General features: G+C 53.5%; 6 protein-coding genes across 6 annotated transcripts; 1 reads left to right on the forward strand and 5 right to left on the reverse strand.

The window, feature by feature from the left end:
• Window positions 1–297: 297 nt before the first annotated feature.
• On the reverse strand, window positions 298–2,724 carry BU25DRAFT_440422 (uncharacterized protein; the record flags this gene model as incomplete). The annotated part of the gene is made up of 6 exons (XM_033709174.1): window positions 298–1,412; window positions 1,443–1,756; window positions 1,793–1,868; window positions 1,905–2,265; window positions 2,344–2,468; window positions 2,590–2,724. The coding sequence occupies 6 exons, from the start codon at window positions 2,722–2,724 to the stop codon at window positions 348–350; spliced, it is 2,076 nt and encodes a 691-aa protein (XP_033560998.1). The 3' UTR covers window positions 298–347.
• A 215-nt stretch (window positions 2,725–2,939) lies between these two features.
• On the reverse strand, window positions 2,940–5,668 carry BU25DRAFT_411336 (glycosyltransferase family 66 protein). The gene is made up of 4 exons (XM_033706529.1): window positions 5,462–5,668; window positions 5,328–5,408; window positions 3,490–5,251; window positions 2,940–3,438 (listed from the first exon to the last, which is right to left on the reverse strand). The coding sequence occupies exons 1-4, from the start codon at window positions 5,613–5,615 to the stop codon at window positions 3,168–3,170; spliced, it is 2,268 nt and encodes a 755-aa protein (XP_033560999.1). The 5' UTR covers window positions 5,616–5,668; the 3' UTR covers window positions 2,940–3,167.
• A 232-nt stretch (window positions 5,669–5,900) lies between these two features.
• Window positions 5,901–9,088, reverse strand: BU25DRAFT_72389 (uncharacterized protein). The gene is made up of 4 exons (XM_033712053.1): window positions 8,872–9,088; window positions 8,099–8,812; window positions 7,784–8,044; window positions 5,901–7,732 (listed from the first exon to the last, which is right to left on the reverse strand). Exons 2-4 carry the CDS (start codon window positions 8,770–8,772, stop codon window positions 6,187–6,189), a joined length of 2,481 nt encoding a protein of 826 aa, XP_033561000.1. The 5' UTR covers window positions 8,773–8,812; window positions 8,872–9,088; the 3' UTR covers window positions 5,901–6,186.
• A 1,179-nt stretch (window positions 9,089–10,267) lies between these two features.
• Window positions 10,268–10,827, reverse strand: BU25DRAFT_342608 (uncharacterized protein; the record flags this gene model as incomplete). The annotated part of the gene is made up of 3 exons (XM_033702916.1): window positions 10,268–10,571; window positions 10,631–10,684; window positions 10,733–10,827. The coding sequence occupies 3 exons, from the start codon at window positions 10,825–10,827 to the stop codon at window positions 10,268–10,270; spliced, it is 453 nt and encodes a 150-aa protein (XP_033561001.1).
• Window positions 10,828–11,030: 203 nt separating this feature from the next.
• Window positions 11,031–14,203, reverse strand: BU25DRAFT_440425 (uncharacterized protein). Its single transcript, XM_033709175.1, has 4 exons — window positions 12,803–14,203; window positions 12,679–12,748; window positions 12,142–12,628; window positions 11,031–12,088 (listed from the first exon to the last, which is right to left on the reverse strand). Exons 1-4 carry the CDS (start codon window positions 13,917–13,919, stop codon window positions 11,468–11,470), a joined length of 2,295 nt encoding a protein of 764 aa, XP_033561002.1. The 5' UTR covers window positions 13,920–14,203; the 3' UTR covers window positions 11,031–11,467.
• Window positions 14,204–14,397: 194 nt separating this feature from the next.
• BU25DRAFT_491745 (uncharacterized protein) lies at window positions 14,398–16,076 on the forward strand (the record flags this gene model as incomplete). The annotated part of the gene is made up of 2 exons (XM_033711590.1): window positions 14,398–14,525; window positions 14,587–16,076. The coding sequence occupies exons 1-2, from the start codon at window positions 14,415–14,417 to the stop codon at window positions 16,072–16,074; spliced, it is 1,599 nt and encodes a 532-aa protein (XP_033561003.1). The 5' UTR covers window positions 14,398–14,414.
• Between the last annotated feature and the right edge of the window lie 386 nt (window positions 16,077–16,462).

A 16,462-nucleotide genomic window follows, 5' to 3' on the forward strand; every position in this document is an offset into this window, starting at 1 on the left:
TAGCGCCGATGCATTGTGGGGTCTCCACATGGGAACGAATTAAGAAAGTGCATTGTCCTTCGGCACGCGGGCGCAGGGATGGTCAGCAACCACTGAGCTTCGAATTATTGAGTTCCTCTCAGGCGCAGTAAGACAAGATCATTTGGGGCAAGTGCAGAGTCTGAAAGATTGAAAGCAAGAATCAAATATCGAAGATGCATTAAAAGGAATCGAGGAGGGCCGGAAGACAAAAGAGAGTGAAAGTAAAGCAAACCATTCATCCCATCTCTTGAGACTTGAGCAGCGCCAATCTTGCTCCAGAAAACCTCTTGCCGTGACTCAGTTCACAAGCCCAAAGACAGCCATAATCACACCTCACGCCAGCTCCTCGCAGCCAACCTCTCAGTTAGTGGTCTAAACTCTGAGCCGCTTACACTTCCTTGATCGATCATCCTGACTTTCCGTCTCTCCTCGAAAAAGGTAGCTGGCTGACCATTCTCGTCAATGCCCTTCCAGCTTCTGACCTCGATCGGTCGACCACGTTCATCGTCCTCAGAGTCAGTCATGTCATCCTCTGAGCTGATTTGCTTTCGACTAGGTGGAGGTGTGATAGATCGAGTACGCTCGATAGCTTTGGTACGAGAGATATGACGATAGCCGGAGTACGTGGGCCGCTCGGGCGATGGAGGCGATGGCGGGGGCCGAAGCACACGCTCACGAGGTGGTGGTGGGCTGACACTGACATGACGGACTCGAACTTCTTCGTACCGTCGAGGAGGCGAAGACGAGATGCGGCGAGCACGATCAATGCGAATCTCATCGTAGTTTCCCTGTGGAGAGGGCGATGTTCGACGTATGTGAAGTCTTTCCATGCGATCAATCGGTGGTGAAGCAGGCTTGTCCACATAGCGATGGCTCTCGTAACGGAGATACTGATCGTATTTCTCATCGTCAGGTCTGTCGCTTGGGCGATGTTCCTCTCTTCGTTCTGAAGCAAATTGAACACGTGGGCCACCGATCTCTACGTTCGTGCTCTGCTGGCTATCGCGCATACTGGTTCTGCGTCTGTATGACGTCTCGTATGTCATGTCTGCTGGCTTGAGAATCCCACGACTGACTGTTTCTGAGCCGGCATCGTTCGTTGAAGTCTCGTCAGATTGCGAGAATACGCGATGGTCCGGTATCACCGTTCTGTAAGGACGAGGATGGGACTCGATACGAACGCGACTCTCGCTACGCCGCACAGGACTTCTGAGTCGCTGCTCTTGTGACTCTTCTCGATAACTGACTCTGGTAGTCCTGGAGCGCGCCGGTGGAGGGGAGGGACTGAGTTCGACGATACGAGGGTTTGGACGAGGCGGACTCTTCTTCCTATACGAGTGAGTACGGACGACATCAGGTGGCGGCCATACCTCGTCAGGAGTAGGATATGGCTCATCAGATCTCGAAGGTCTCATGCGAACTACATCTGGCGGCGGCCAAACACCGTCATACCTTGAACGTCCTGGGCTCAGCGAAGACACCCGCACTCTGGTCGTGCTTCTGTAACCACGCGATGGGCTGCGCTGCAACGTCCGTAGCCCAATGTTGGCGCGACTTGAGCCTTCTTTGATGATGCGCGGTCGAAGGTGATCTGTTTTCCAAGACGCATATATATCATCGCGACTCCTTCGCCGGCCTCTTCGCTCGCTGTTGTCAACTTCGATCTGGACGGGTTCCCTAGGCCAGTCGCAAGGCTCATCGGCAGTACAGGTTCGGATTCGCGTATAGCTGGTCGCTCTTGAGCAATCGCTGTTCCTGCTGCGCTTCTTACACTTTCGACAAGGCGTGGTGACGATGGGTTTGCCTGGTATGACAGGATGGTTTCGATGGTAGCCCGCAGACCGCATCTGCCCACACAGGCTACAGGTGTGACACAGCAATACTGGTACTGTCTGCTCCTTGACTTGCGGTGGTGCTTCTACGCCTGTCTGGTACTGATAGGCAAAGTATTCGTCTGTCTTCTTCTCCGACTGCACCATCTCAGAGGACACATTGCGTTGCGTAGGAGCCATAACACCAGAAGCGGCGCCAGCCAAGCTCGCTCGTGCAGATTGCGGCGCGTTCGGATCTGTGTATTGCCAACCAACGGTGTACCCAGGTGGAGGCGGTGGCTGACTAGTATAGCTGCGTGGAAGCTGAGCGTAACCGGGAGGTGCGGGCGGTGCTGGCATCGACTGAGCGCCCGCTAGGGGATTTTGACCGTGACCTTGACCTTGGGCAAGAGGCGGAGGGCGTTGAGGAAAGCTGAAGTGGGGCAAGTGTTAGTGAACGGTACATGAAGAAGCTATACCAGTGTGCCTAGAAGGCTTGTAGCTAACATACCCGGCTTGACCGAAAGCACCCTGGGACGCAAAACCACCTTGGAGCCCTTGGTACGAAACGATGGAACTCGCTGCTGCGGGTGGAGGTGTAGGTGCCGCTGGGGGAACTCCAAGCCCGGGGAATTGCTACATGTGTGAGTAAAAGATCGAAATCGAACACCATGTCGAAGGAGCGAAGATGGCTTCTGCACCACGTGTCAGCTGTATGCACCATGCAAACGATGTCGCCGCAGTGAACCACTTACACATTGAAAAGATACTGGTTAGCAGGGTTGGCGACTGAGCCTGGATACTGCGGTATTGGCTGTCCAGCACTCGCGGTCGAGCCGCTGCCACCGCCCATGTACGCTGCAAAAGCTTTTCGCTGCTCCTCGTTCGCCATGCTGTGTATGTGGAAGGTGGGAGGCGTGTGGTGCTGAGATTGTGGAAGCTCCACCTGGGAGCACGTGGGAGGCGAGGCAGGCGCGATTAAGCTGTAGAATACAGATCTCCGAGTGTGAGAAATGGCAGCAGGTGCGGAAATGGAGAAAGACGAAGTGGAGTAGACGATAAGCGGAAAATTTAGGTTGATAGAAGGGATTCGGCGGTCTGCACCATGCCCAGGTGAAGGTGAGGTGACTGAAACTCGGCCGCTACAAGCAACCTACCTTACGCAACCTACCATGCCACAATTTGATACCGACAACTCTACTCTCAGGTGTTGTATGCGAAAGTCCTACAGTGGGGCTCAATATTCTTTTATTCTTCCCAAACGCCTGCCTGTCAACATGCCAATCAACATATCTTTACAGGTGCTAAATCTCTATCTCTTGTAGTTCGTGATATCTAGTCCACTCTCAACACCCTCGGGCCCTTCCTCTTCGCAGCCCTCTTCTTCTTGTGGCCCTGGTCGAAAGCCACGGCACTACCGTGGTCACGGCCAAAGTTGTCAAGGTCCTTGACCTTGTAAATCCTGATGATCCAATTCTCACTGGTGAATGCCTCCTCGATAGTGCTGAGCTTGGGGCCCTCAGCAGGCAGCTTCGCGCCACGGACACGGTCCTGAGCCTGTCCTGCGGGGAAGAGCGAGTTGTAGTTGTAGTAGGACATCTTGTACCTGAGAAAGAGTATTAGCAAGGGTAGCCAATCGGGGGAGAGTGCAACTTACATCAAGCTGTTCTTCATGGTCGGTGTGGCCTCCTCATCGACACGGTACTCGCCTCGGGGTGTGAAGAAGTTACGCTCCTTGACCTCATCGGGCCAGATACCCTCGGCGATACGGACCATCCAGAGGAACTTGTTGATGTCGTCACCGGAGTATCCGAGAAGACCACCGAAGACAACGAGTACGTAGTCGACCTCGTGCTGACGCATGATGGGGTAGGAAACCTCCTCCCTGGAGCTCATAGCCTTACCAACGGTGGCAATGTGAGTGTTGTTCCAGGTGTTGTTGTCAACAAGGGTCGGGCGGTCAGCCATGCCACCAATCTGGTAGCCGTAATCCCACCAAGACATAATCTTGGCGTCCTGGGGAGTGTTCTGCCTGAGCCAGTAGTACGCCTCACGGTAGTCATCGATGATGTGCTGGCTACCGTCAGGAAGCCTGGAAGCAAGGACAACGGAAGGCGAGGAGTAGGCGTTGGATGTAACCCAAGTGCAGTGGAGCACGAAGAGCATGAGGTAGACAGCAGAAGCACCAACAACTGTAAGCTTGGAGGCGTATGACTGAATACCGACGAGAGGCTTGCGAGTAGAGCGAAGACCGTCGGGCAGGACTGCCGCGGCGGCAATCTTAGCAGCATCGGCCGCATCGGCCGCATCGCCCTCTGTGGGCTCGGTCTTGACGGGGGGTTTCGCATCGAGGTAGGTGTCCAAGATCTGGGAGAAAGCGATGGCTGATGCTACGCAAACGATGGGAGTCAAAGTAAGCATAAGACGAACCATGACACCAGCGAAGTAACTGGCAAGAACAGCGTAAATGACAACAAAGACCTGCTCATCGGTCAATTTGGTGAAGCACATGTAGACACCGGCGGGGAAGAGCCAGATCATCATGCTCAAGTCGAAGAAGAAAGCGGGCCAAGCGGTAGGCTGGTGTTCGGAGACGGAGGCGATGATGGGAATATGGATCTTCGCGTAGCCGGTATCCCAGAGCGAGTAGAAACGACCAGTCCAGGGTGCGATAACTCCAGTAACAGTCAGAAGGACGAGTCCACCGAATGCAACAACGAAGACGAACAGGACAAGAGCGCGGAGCAGAGTCTGGAACTGCTTGCTGGGGAGCTGAGCGCGGACCCAGTCGACGAAGGCGACAAGCTGGAGAAGACCGAAGACACCAAGCGCAGACATGTGCTCAGAGCTGCGAATTGGCAGGAAACCGACGAACGGAATCTGCATACTCGCAAGTGTACCAAGTGCATACCACGAAGTGTAGCTGACGTAGAGCCTGGGGCTGTAGCGCCCCATGCAAATCAGAACGAAAGCGTGCAAAGGCAGCAAGTTGGTAATGAAGACGTATCCACCCCACGCAGACACCATGTATCCGTAGAACAGCGCGGTCAACGCGCCCCAGAACATAGACCCGTTCTTGACAGCCTTGATCCACAAGAAGAAGGTGAAGACGAGCAAGAAGATGGCGATAGCCTCGTTATCGTAGCTACCTGCGACCGAACGGGAGATGTAACCGGGAGTGATGCCCATAAAGGCTGCGGCGAGCAGACCGGCGGAAGGAGACGTGACCATCTCGGTGGTCAGGAGGTATGTCGCGAGCGCGGTAAGGCCAGAGAAGCCTGGGGCGAGGAGAACGCAAATGTTACGAATGTCGACGGGGAGGGCAAGGAAGCGCAGGAGGTGGTAGATAGCACCGCTGGTGACCATCAATCCGGGGTAAAGGGTACCACCAGTAACGCGACCGAGGGGATGCCATGTTCCTGCTCAATGTGTCAACTCAATGCGTCCTTAACTGATGTATGCTTGGGGTGCGGGCAATGCGGAGGAGAGGCGTACGGTCATCGAACCAGTCCCAGAAGCTATAGAAGCCATTCTGTACGAGGTATTTTGTAGCTCGGAAGTTGAACCATGGGTCGACTGCACTCTCATATTAGCCAATCGCACAGCCTAAAGCTTGTGGTTGTACCGACACTCGTGAATGATGCTCTCGAAGCGGATCACGGAGAACAGACGGCTGCTCACAGCTGCACCTGCGATCAAGCACAGAATAACAACTCGAAGCAGACCTCTAGTGGTCCGGCCCGTGGCCTGCTTGAGGAATTGCCCTTCCTCTGCGGCGGCCATATTTGGGTAAAAGGAAAGTGGTAGAGAAAGAGAGGTGTTGCTTTCGAGGCCGCGTCAGAGCAGCTGGAGCTCCACGTTGCATCGATGTTCCCACGATTGAAACCTGACTAAGCGCCGCACTAAAACCCCACATCCCTGCAGTCTCGCAGAGATGCTTCGTACATATTGATCAATTACAAGCTAGATCTTCAACAACACAAGTCCAGAGAATAGTGTACATCTTGAGAAGAGATAGGGGTCCTGCGAGCCACGCATCGAGCCTTAGTGTACATTGGATTCGTATAGTCGCCTCCTTTCCTGCGTTATCTATCATCAAGAACACTCAAGATCAGGAAGTCAGCAGACGCGTGCGCGCCCTAAAACAGCTGGGTGTACTACAGGGAACGCTCAGATTTCAAAACAAATCTCAGGGAAGACCTCTGATTGCGAAAACGAGGCAAGGAGAAAACGCGCATCAATCTTCCAACGAACGAGAAGCGACGGTTTCACCACTACAGGATCCGCAGAAGAAGTGCATACAATTCATGCAGCTGTCTTGGAGAGCAATTGAGCCACCGTAGCCACAGCCGCACTATCGCACATTAGCTTGGTTCTGAAAGACTGTTGAGTTGATACTTACACAATAGAATACTGTCGTCGTCACAGTCTTCTTACGCTTCGTAGGTGGACAAGGGTCACTGGTGTCTGCAGGAGCTGATCGCTTCCTGGACGTGTCCTGTGTAGGCTCGGAGAATGAATATGCTGTGCCTTCTGCGGCAAGAGACAGTTCATCGCCGTCGTTAGAGCTCTCAGCATCTACGTCTTTTTTTTCTCTGGCCAACAATATTTCGTCCTTTAGTTCTTTTTTTGTCTTGTTTTCTTCCACGCATATCCAGTCGTCAATGCATTTCTTCGGCGAATCTTTTTCAAAGTGGTTCGCGATATGGTCGAAGCGCTCATCCCATGCAAGGTTTCTCTTGGTCTTAAGTATCTTGATCTCGCAACAGAAACCGCACCAATATTGAATCTGGCGATTCTTGCCTATCCTGCATCGTGCAAGATATTCCTGTACTTTGTCTTGCGATATGATCTCGTGCTCAAGCCCAAGGTGTTTCTGGAACTGCGCCATGCGGTAGTAGTGTTGTCCGCATCGCCGACCCGAGCTGTGCAGGTAGTCGCAACGGAAAGCCTCTTGCTGGAAGTGCTGGGAATTCTCATGACGTTTCCAGTCCGACTTAGCACCGAATCGCTTGTGGCACTTGGGGTAGGTACAGCCATATGGCTTCTTGTGCCTCTTCACATGTTTATTCAAGTCGCAGGTCCGGCCAGTGAAGCTGCAGTCCTCGTAAGGGCAGTGTTGCATACCAGAAGAGGATCCTTGAGTCAAACGACGTTGTGGCGCTCGTGGAGGCTTGATGGTTTGCTTGACAAGGTCTGCGAGTGCCAATCTGTCGGTTTCAGAAAGAACAACGACTGGGCTCCCGTTTGTGCCATCCTGTTGTGATTGCTCGCCCAAAACCCGAAGCAGAATATCTTCGAGATTAGCTTTTGAGAGCTTCTCGAGAGCCTGTCGCTGTTGTTGTTGTTGTTGTTGTTGTTGTTGTTGTTGTTGTTGTTGTTGTTGTTGTTGTTGTTGTTGTTGTTGTTGTTGTTGTTGTTGTTGTTGTTGTTCGGCCTTGGTTTGCGCCGTATTCGATAGTTGAAGGGGCAATGTCGTGTTTCCATTGTGCTTAGAAACTTGCGCTGAAGTTGGCTTTGTGATTGCGCCAACGGATGATACACAGAAAGACTTCTGGCAACCGGATTGTTCCTCTGGTAGACTCCCTGTTGGTTGTGAGAAGCTTTGACCCGTGGAAGCATTGCCACCAGTACGGTTGAAGGAACCCGTGCTACACTGTGACATTGCTACACCAAGAGGATTCGTGCTGGGAGAAACCTGGGAAGCGCTGGAGCTCGAGCGCCCACTGATCGACATGAACTGCGGGTACTCGAAGCTTTGTGGATTTGTGGAGAATGTGGTGTCATCAGGGCCTTCAATGGCTAAAGCAGACTCGGATCCCATGCCTGCGAGCAAGTGCGATGGGTCGACGGACAACGGTTGCACCACAGTCTGTGGCTCCTGAGGATAGAACTTCGAGCTGTAGCAGTCAGTATCGGGTTAGGCACCGATAGAGCAAAAGATAACTTACCGTTTGATCAGCTCGAACATGTCTTCTTCTTTGTGCATTCTTTCGATGTGCTGCTTGAAGTTATCCAAACGCGGCCATATCTTGGTCTTGTTGGTACAGCTTCCGGCCGCGCATTGCCATGACTTTGAGTTGGTCAAGCCAATCTTGTGTACGCTCTTCTTGTGACGATCAAGATCATTAACAGTTGAAAAGCCGTTACTGCCCCTCTTGCACCCAGGTATGTTGCAGATGAAATCTTTGACGTGCTTGAGCATGTGCTTCCTACTCAACTGTTAGTGCTTTAGCTCTGAAGAACGAGATCGCACTTATGCATACTTATGCTCAGATTGACATTTCAAGACCATGGAGCAGCCTGGTTCTGAACAGGGAAACTGTTGCTTTTGATGGCTACTGCGATTGCTGTACTGTGACATGGACCTCTGATCCGATGCTATGCGTACCATAGCCTGCAACTCACTATTCTCAGACCCGACGTTCAGGTTCCTGGCGTGGGTCATGATGTCCGGGGGCAATTCTTGATGAACGTGACCGGGTTCGTTACTCAGAACTGACCGAGTCTGCTGCGTGCAGTAGCCAGAGTCGGACGCCGGAACATTACTACCAATGTCTGAACAGGGTCCTTGACGATATTGGCTATAGCTCTCCTGGGTATGATGGAAGTTGCTCCGACTTGGGTCCTCTTGAGGGTTTCTCATACCCATTTCAAGGGCGCTCCATGGCGGGTCGTCCTGGTGGTAGAAGCGAGCTATTGGATTCGCAATTGGCTCTGGGATGTGCTGGGCTGTAGGACTTGATCGAGGTCCTGGTGGTAACAGATATGGATGAGGGACCTGCAATCTTGGGTCGATGTTCCCATGTTGCTGACAGGCCTTCCTTGGTTGCTGAACACTTATTTGATTCACAGTTCCTGTTGGCACAGTCCAGTTGGTCCGAATAGTGTTAGTCGGGCTGGGTGCAGTAGGTATCACGGTTCTTGGGCCTGCGGACATCCATTGTTGGGAATAGATATCATTGAACTGGTACGGTCGGCTTTCGTATATCTATCTCAGTCATTCTCTGGTCAAGCACCTATCGGGAACTGTACGTACAGCTTCGTCAACGTAACTGAAGTTGATCGTTGGATTCACCCTATTATGTCGAGACATTGTTGCTTCCGCAAGTCAGCACGTTGCCTTTGGACCACACCATATCCGCGTCTTCACTCTGTTACACAGCGTGAAGACTAACCCAGTAAGGGGAAAGGGACGAATGGAAGAAGTAAATTTGATGGAAGGCAATACGTGAGATCTGAAACACTCAAGACCTACCGATGCTCAGCAGCGCTCAGCTGCAGCCTGACGCCTTCTCATCCGCCTTCGCAGGTGGTTTCAAATAAAAGTCACAGAGCGTCCAGTGTGCGCACAGTAGCATTAGTATACGTCTGGCTGCAGTTCACCGCCCTGTAGATGGATCGCATAGAAGAGCCGCAGCCGCGCCCTCCAGTTTTGTGTCCCAGTGCACGGACAGCCGGTGAAGGATCGGGAAAGGCGGGCGGACTCGAGGAGCGTCACCGTCGTCGAGCTCTCACCGCGAACCAATACTAACGAGGTTGCAAGGTAGTGAAACTGCTTTCAAGAGACAGCGAAAGGGACAGAGGGATCTCGTCGCAGATGCGATGACATGGTGAGGGCGTCGTGGGCGGCCGCAGGGCACAGGGAGGGCAAATGTTTGCCTGAATTTGAGGGTGGTTCGGCTGCCAAGAGAGTCCTCCATCAGCACTGCCACACGATGTCACAGAGGTCCTTCAAAGTGACGCACCAATCATCACCTGCGGCCTGAGTTTTGAGTTGCGCCGGAGGGCAACTTAGTGCGTGGCTTGCTGACTCTGTGCAGTGGTCGCATTTTCTGCATCGAGTCTCTGGCTGCACGATCGACAAATGTGCACCTTGACGGCTCACGATGTCTGATGGCGTTGTACCCTTGGAGTGCTAATGGGAACAGCGAATGTTACGATTTGTGACAGCCGTGGAGTGGTCCAGGGTGCGCAAATCGTGAGGGATGACCCTTCGATGGTGAGCTTTCAGCCTTGCTCCTGCAGGTACTCCAACAGCGGCAGGGGCCTTGTTACATAGTACTGGGCTACACCGACTAATTTGTCTCATTAGTTTCCAGCAATGATTTACAGAAGGATGTCAAAATCGGGTGATGCTCTCTGGAGCGAGCGTTAGGGTTGATAAGTTCAACGACCGCGACCAACTCCTTGCTGCTGTCGAATTTGCTGTATGCGCCACCGCAGGTGTATATACCAATCCGACGGGGGACTCTCCTGTAGTTTCGGGTTTCAGAGTAAAATCTTTGACTACATCTCAAGGGAGCCAGGAGGTCCTCGTTCTATTTCTGCTCTGTTAAAGTTCTCTCTCACCATCCTTGGATATCAACAAACCCTGTGAACACGCTCTCATTCCTGGCCCTGCTTGCCCCACATCCCATCTCTGTCCCTCCTCATCATACTCTCTTTGCCGCAACCCTCCCCAATCTACTCGTCTCGACATACCACCCAAACCACGCCAGCCCTACAACCACCGGAAACGCATAAAGCTGGGGCTTCCCATCACCAAACTGGGGATCCATCCAGCCCGCGCCCGGATACAAGATACCCGTCAGACTACTCAGATAGACCAAATTCTGCAGCACCAGCACCCACGTAACGTGCAGCTTCTGCTCTTTCGGCGACGGAGTAGATGGGATGAGGAAGTAGATGATGTAGAAGGTTATTAGGCCGATGAAGAGGCCTATGGACATTGTTTGCCTGATTCAGGTCAGAAGGTGAGGATTTGACGGGGTGAGGGGTGAGGGGTGAGGAAGTACCCATTGTGGTAGCGTGCGTGGGGTGGCCAGTTGGGGTTGTAGATGTGTGTTTCGCTTGGGAGTGTTAGTATCGCAACATAGTGCTCTGGAGGTAGTTCATACTTCCAGTCAGCCAGAAACGGCCCTATGAGGGTGATGAGATTCACGACCGATATGATCAATTTTCCGATTGTGAATGTGGGTGTCGTCGTTGACATGTTGAGCAATTGACACAGAAGACAAGGCCTGATGTGGTCCTGGAGGCAGTGTGGCAGTCAATGGCTCCAAGATGTGCGCAGGCTGTATATTTGGCGTTCGGTGTTCGCCCTCTACCCGTTCCGAGATGCATGTATGACGTATTACAATTCAGTTTCACAGCATCGCGAGTCTCCGAGCGCATTTTCGTGGGCGCCGACGGCATCGAAGAACAGTGAGTTGTTGAACATCTTTGGTGAGGATCTCCAACCCAAGAACCGTGCTTTGCGTGCACAAACACCAATGCTTGAACAAACAGTTGATTCACTTTGAACATATGCAGCGAGTGATATGAAGAATGTGATTGGGTTGGGAAACAGAACATAGTCATCGTGATGGCTGGAGGTATGCAACACATCAGGACCCAAAGCGAGGAGTAGTAGATATTGAGGCGGAGATGACCTGACCGCATGCAAAAATGCCGATAGATGAGGGTATGATATGCATCGCTTCCTTCCTTTCGCAAAGGCCAACACGCCGGATGCCTCCACAGATGCAGGTAAATCGAAAAGGAACGCCGGGCGCCGCTTGCCAAAGAGTTGGTGCAATGCCGTCAAAACGCAAACAAACAGGTCATGTACAACAAATCGAAGAACTTGCTCATCATCGTCCAAACAAGCCACCGCCTACACTCATACCAAGGCCGCTACGCTGCGTCAATGGTGCTCTTGCGCCAGGCGGACCAGGGGGCATGGCGGGTGAGCCCGACGTGACGCCCCAGCGTTGTGTTGGGGGCTCATGCAGCTGAGGTTCGGCGTGGTGTGCAGCCGGACTTGACAAGATACTGTATGCCTCCCGGCCTAGAACCCCCATGTTGCGCGGGTGCGAACCTGGTGTATCGGTGTACGCTGTGTATTCTGTCGGCGGTCGTTTCATCTGCATGACCGGTGATTCTGACTCGCCTATCCGACCGTTCGTGTTATGTGCGTTGGATGATGGAGGGTTCGAATTTGCTTCGATTGTTGATGCAGAGCCATTAGGCGCATTGAGGTCGACGATGCGTCTTTGCCCTGCTGGTGTCTGATAGCTGGGTACGCGTGATGGCCCTGGGGCAAAGCGAGACTCTTGCTGTGAGCGGGTCTCCTGATGCGAAGGATGTCTTGGGTTCGCCCACGGTGTGCTCTCGAGGAACTCGCTCTCTGCAGCTACTTCGTCTGCTGTGGTCCTCTGATTATAAGTGCGGAACGATGGTGGCGGCGCTGGTAATGCGGGACGTGTTGCGATCTGCAGCGTCGAATCAGCCGCCATCCTTCTAACAGAGACGTTCATCAACATACCTTCATTGCTCGAAGATCCTCGTCGATCTCGGTAGGCCGTGCCGCACTGATGTCTGGCGCAGCTGGGAAGCCAACATACTTGGCCACACCAGACAAGATGGAAACCTCGAGGTTATATGCCGTCTGGTGTCTTATCTGATCGGAGCGCTTCTCTGGAAGCTTGATCATGTATTCAGTCTCGTCGCAGCCTAGCGATCGCCTGCCACGCTGTAGCTCAAAGACACGCTGGTTGCACTCTTCCAAAACGTCCTCTCGCAGCTGTCTCACTGTCTGGAAATATTGGCTGTGCATCTGATGCCTCGTAGCGGCAGTAATGGTCACCAAATTGTCCTGCTTCAGCTCGAGCAGTGTTCTTTCGTAGTCAATCTTCTCCGCTCTTCGGTCGTCTATGCACTTGATCATTGCAAGGTACTCGGGGTGTTGGCAGTTGGGTTGCTTGAGCATTTCGAGCTCTCGTTCGTATTGTGCAATTTGCTCGTCGCAAAGCCTGTCACAGTCAGCAATCGTTGCCTGGGGTCGGCTGCTGAAGAAGCTTACTTCTCGCGGAAGAGCTTGAACTTCTTCTCGATCTTTGCAAGCTCGTCAATTGCACTTTTCTTCTTAGCAACTATGATATATCGTCAGCGATCGTTCATCACAACAGAGTGTGTGACTCTCTCACCTTCTTCATCAAGTACTGCGCTATCCTCTTCGTTGTCGTCGCCCTCGATATCACCATCAACGGTCTCGGCTGTCGCGAGAGCTTCCGTGTAAGCGTAGGTGGAGTCCTCAGCTTTTCGCTTCCCTCTTCTGCCACCCTTACGGGGTTTCGTGTGCTTCGCAACCGTAGCAAGCTCGCTTACAGCTTCGGCCGCAAGGTTGGCCTGCCTCTCTTCGAGATCGATTTCCTCCCTGGCAATATCGTCCAGACGCTCCTCAGCATGATCTAGCTCCTCTTCTGCGTCGACTCGCTCAGAGCTCTCGATGATATCCTCTGTTGTGCCGTTGTATGCCGCGACCTTTGCAGACGCGCTGCGTTTTCGTGCGGGCTCGTCGTCCTGATCGTCGATAGGCGTGCCCCGAGCGCTCATCCGCTTTCTCTTCTTTCCTGCCAACTCGAGGCTCGCAGCTTCTGAAGCAGCTGCTAAGGACAGGGCATGCAATGGGTCCTGGGGCTCGTCTGCGTCTTCCATGGTCTCATCTTCGGCGACGTCTGAGGGCGTAGGTGGGGCAGACTCATCGTGTTCTATCGTTTTAGAATGCATCAGCTTGCTGGGTGTTCGTGTGTACAGAGCTTCCGAAGCTAATGACGTATCCGTCACGGTGCGCATGAGCTTTCGTGGTGTCTCTTCCAATCGCTCCGTCTCGGCCTCCGAGTCATTCTCGTTGAGCTCCGCCGTTGCGGTAGGTCGTGGTGTGGGTTGCTCAGACTCGACATCAGATGCGTCTCCGAGCTCGCTGAGGCTACTCGAGCGGTCATCGGCATGGTCGTCGAAGCCACCCAGAACCTCGGCAGCGGCGATTGGATCAGTTATGATCATGGTAGGTGCTGGTACCGCTGAGATTATCGTCGCAGCAGCTGTCGAAGGCCCTGGGCGAGTTACTGGAGAAAGCTCCTCGACCTCAGGTCGGCGTGTGGGGGTAGTCGCGGGCGAAGGTTGTCGTCGCTCGTCCTTCTCCACTGTTGCTCTTGGAGCACTGTCTATGTGACTCGTCGCGCTGCCGTTCGTCGTATCGTCGTTGGTAGTGGTGGGCGCCGTTGTTGATGCGCCCATCGTGGCTCCATTGTGGGCGCTCATAGCACCTAATGCGCCCGGGCGGGGGTACGTCAACTCGCCGCCAATGTGGTGTATACAGTATCTAGCCTCGTTATCGGAGGTCTGCGACGCACAGGGAGCGCGCTGGAAGGTGGAGGGCGCTGGGCGCGGTGCAGGCTCAAAACCGCTACGGCCGCCGAGGGGGACCCAGACGTCAAGGGCAGTTTTTGGGACAGTGCGGGCAGATGCAGAGTTCCCACAGCTGTAAAGGGCGTAGTAAGATCTGGAGATAAGGGCAGCGCTTTCTGAAGCATATGAAGTGTAAGTGTGCAGCGGAGTGCAGCTTGAGGGTCACCGCAGCGGGCAGCCAGTGCAATCGATCATCCGCGAACAGGGCTGCCGACTGCACTGGGGCAGACCGCCAAATATTCTGCCACACTCTCATTGGTTCAGATGTCAGGGCCCTTCGAGTATCCACTGAAACTTTCTGCTTGTGATTGCTGCTTGTACGCAAATATATCACCATCAATCGACACCATGGCCAAGTCAAAGGCTAAGCAAACGAAAGAAGCCAAGACGGCGAAGCCATCCATCACAGCGATCAAGACAGCGTTCGACCCCACCTTGAGTTCGCTGTTTGCAAGCAGTGTACGTGCGGAACTTTTCCGGATACATGAAATTCAAGACAATCGGCTAATTGCATATACAGTTGGGTCCAGTACAGGCACCTCCAAAGCAGCGATATGAGCAGAAGCTAGAAAGGCGCGCGAAGGCGCCAGTTGAAGAGTCAAATGAGGAGGAGGAGGAGGAGGAGGAGGAAGAGAGCGACGACGAGGCAGTTGCTGAAGAGGAGGATGAGTCCAGCGATGAAGAGGCAGACAGCGACGAGGAGCCCTCCGAAGAATCAGACAATGAGGCAGAACTGGCTAAGCTGCGCGAAGCAGCTCTAGCTGGCGAGCACGACAAGCCCAACAAGAAGCGCAAGCGGGGCGGCCAGGAAGAAGTTGAGGACAAGTTCATGCGCAAGCTAGCGCGCGAAGAGGAGAAGGAAGAGGAGGAGAGGCAGAAGAAGCGCAAGACAACGGCAGCAGCGGGTGAGAACGAGGATGAGGACATGGAGGATGTATCAGAAGCGCAAGACGCGGCAGACGCAGCAGAGGAAGATGGGGAGAAGTTTGAGATTCCACAGCACGAGTCTCTGGCTAAGACAGACGGCAAGTCCGACGAGGAGCTCGAGAAGGCCGCCCGCACAGTGTTCCTCAGCAACGTATCGGTCGACTGCATCAACTCAAAATCAGCAGAGAAGGCGCTCAAGAAGCACCTGGAGTCCTTCATCGCAGACCTGGCCGACAACAACCCTCCCCACAAGATCGAGTCAATCCGTTTCCGCTCCACAGCGTTCTCTAGCTCTCTGCCCAAACGCGCCGCTTTCGCAAAGAAGGAGACTATGGAGGCAACCACAAAGTCCACAAACGCCTACGCTGTATATACAACCAAGACGGCCGCCCGCGAAGCTGTCAAGCGTCTAAACGGCTCCGTCCTGCTCAACCGCCACCTGCACGTCGACTGGCTTGCGCATCCAACCAAGGTCGACAACCGACGCTGCGTATTCGTCGGCAACCTTCCCTTCGTTGACGACGAGAGCAAAGGTACTGAGCCAGAGGAAGGCAAGAAGAAGAAGACCCCCGCAGACATCGAAGAGGGTCTCTGGCAACAATTTGGCAAGTGCGGCAAGATTGAGAATGTGCGTGTCATCCGTGATGCGCAAACTCGCATTGGCAAAGGCTTCGCCTACGTACAATTTACAGACGAAAACGGCGTCGAAGCAGCTCTGCAACTCAACGAGAAGAAGTTCCCGCCCATGCTCCCTCGCATCCTCCGCGTTACACGATGCAGAGCAGAGAAGAAGAAGGACAAGCCTCGGGGTCCTGCACCTTCTTCAGAGCGGGCAGGGAAGAAGGGAGCCTACCAGAAGAAGTTCTCTGCGGAGGAGAAGTCTCAGCAGGGTCGTGCAAAGGCCATGCTGGGCAAGGGTGGTGCGGCGAAGGTCAGGGAGAGCTTCACGTTCGAGGGTCACCGTGCGACTGAGGGGCAGGGTAAGAGCGGGCTTAAGTTCAAGGGAGCGAGTAAGAACAAGAAAGGACCGAACGGGAGGAAGAGTAGGAGTTCGGCGTGGAAATCCGGCGGGAAGAAGTAGACGTATCGAAGATAGGCGCGGCTGTTGCAATCAGTAGCGGAAGTCATAACTATTGTGTGGCTATCCCTTAAAATCGAGAATGCTAGATTCAAGCATGCGATCGCGATTTCAGAACTATTCTTGGTGGAACATTGTGTTGAAGACCTCCAGGGTCCAGCATGGAGAAGCAGGAATTCTTGATAATGAACCTCAACTTTGAGAGCCTTGAAAGCAGCACGTTTCGCTCCAATGGGGTGGTTCGAGACGCTACGCATACGGCCCGGTTCTAGGCTCCTCAAACGCACAAGATGGCACTGTTCGAAGCGATATGAAAGATGTCGTGATGTTAAGCAGATCAATTCTTGGATCACAGGCCATTGCCCCTACATTCTCTCCAGTCTTACCTCGG

This window comes from Macroventuria anomochaeta, assembly GCF_010093625.1.
Source record: "Macroventuria anomochaeta strain CBS 525.71 unplaced genomic scaffold BU25scaffold_19, whole genome shotgun sequence".
Taxonomy (NCBI): domain Eukaryota; kingdom Fungi; phylum Ascomycota; class Dothideomycetes; order Pleosporales; family Didymellaceae; genus Macroventuria; species Macroventuria anomochaeta.

Bases quoted from the DNA above. Each gene is read 5' to 3' on its own strand.
- BU25DRAFT_411336 (XM_033706529.1), bottom strand. From the start codon at position 5,615: ATGGCCGCCGCAGAGGAAGGGCAATTCCTCAAGCAGGCCACGGGCCGG. The intron at 5,252-5,327 runs GTACGCCTCTCC...CACATTGAGCAG, and splicing joins CTGGGACTGGTTCGATGACC to GAACATGGCATCCCCTCGGT. The intron at 3,439-3,489 runs GTAAGTTGCACT...ACTCTTTCTCAG, and splicing joins ACCATGAAGAACAGCTTGAT to GTACAAGATGTCCTACTACA.
- BU25DRAFT_72389 (XM_033712053.1), bottom strand. From the start codon at position 8,772: ATGTCCGCAGGCCCAAGAACCGTGATACCTACTGCACCCAGCCCGACT. The intron at 8,045-8,098 runs GTATGCATAAGT...ACAGTTGAGTAG, and splicing joins AAATGTCAATCTGAGCATAA to GAAGCACATGCTCAAGCACG. The intron at 7,733-7,783 runs GTAAGTTATCTT...TGACTGCTACAG, and splicing joins ATGTTCGAGCTGATCAAACG to CTCGAAGTTCTATCCTCAGG.
- BU25DRAFT_440425 (XM_033709175.1), bottom strand. From the start codon at position 13,919: ATGAGCGCCCACAATGGAGCCACGATGGGCGCATCAACAACGGCGCCC. The intron at 12,749-12,802 runs GTGAGAGAGTCA...GATATATCATAG, and splicing joins CGCAGTACTTGATGAAGAAG to TTGCTAAGAAGAAAAGTGCA. The intron at 12,089-12,141 runs GTATGTTGATGA...TCGACGCTGCAG, and splicing joins AGGATCTTCGAGCAATGAAG to ATCGCAACACGTCCCGCATT.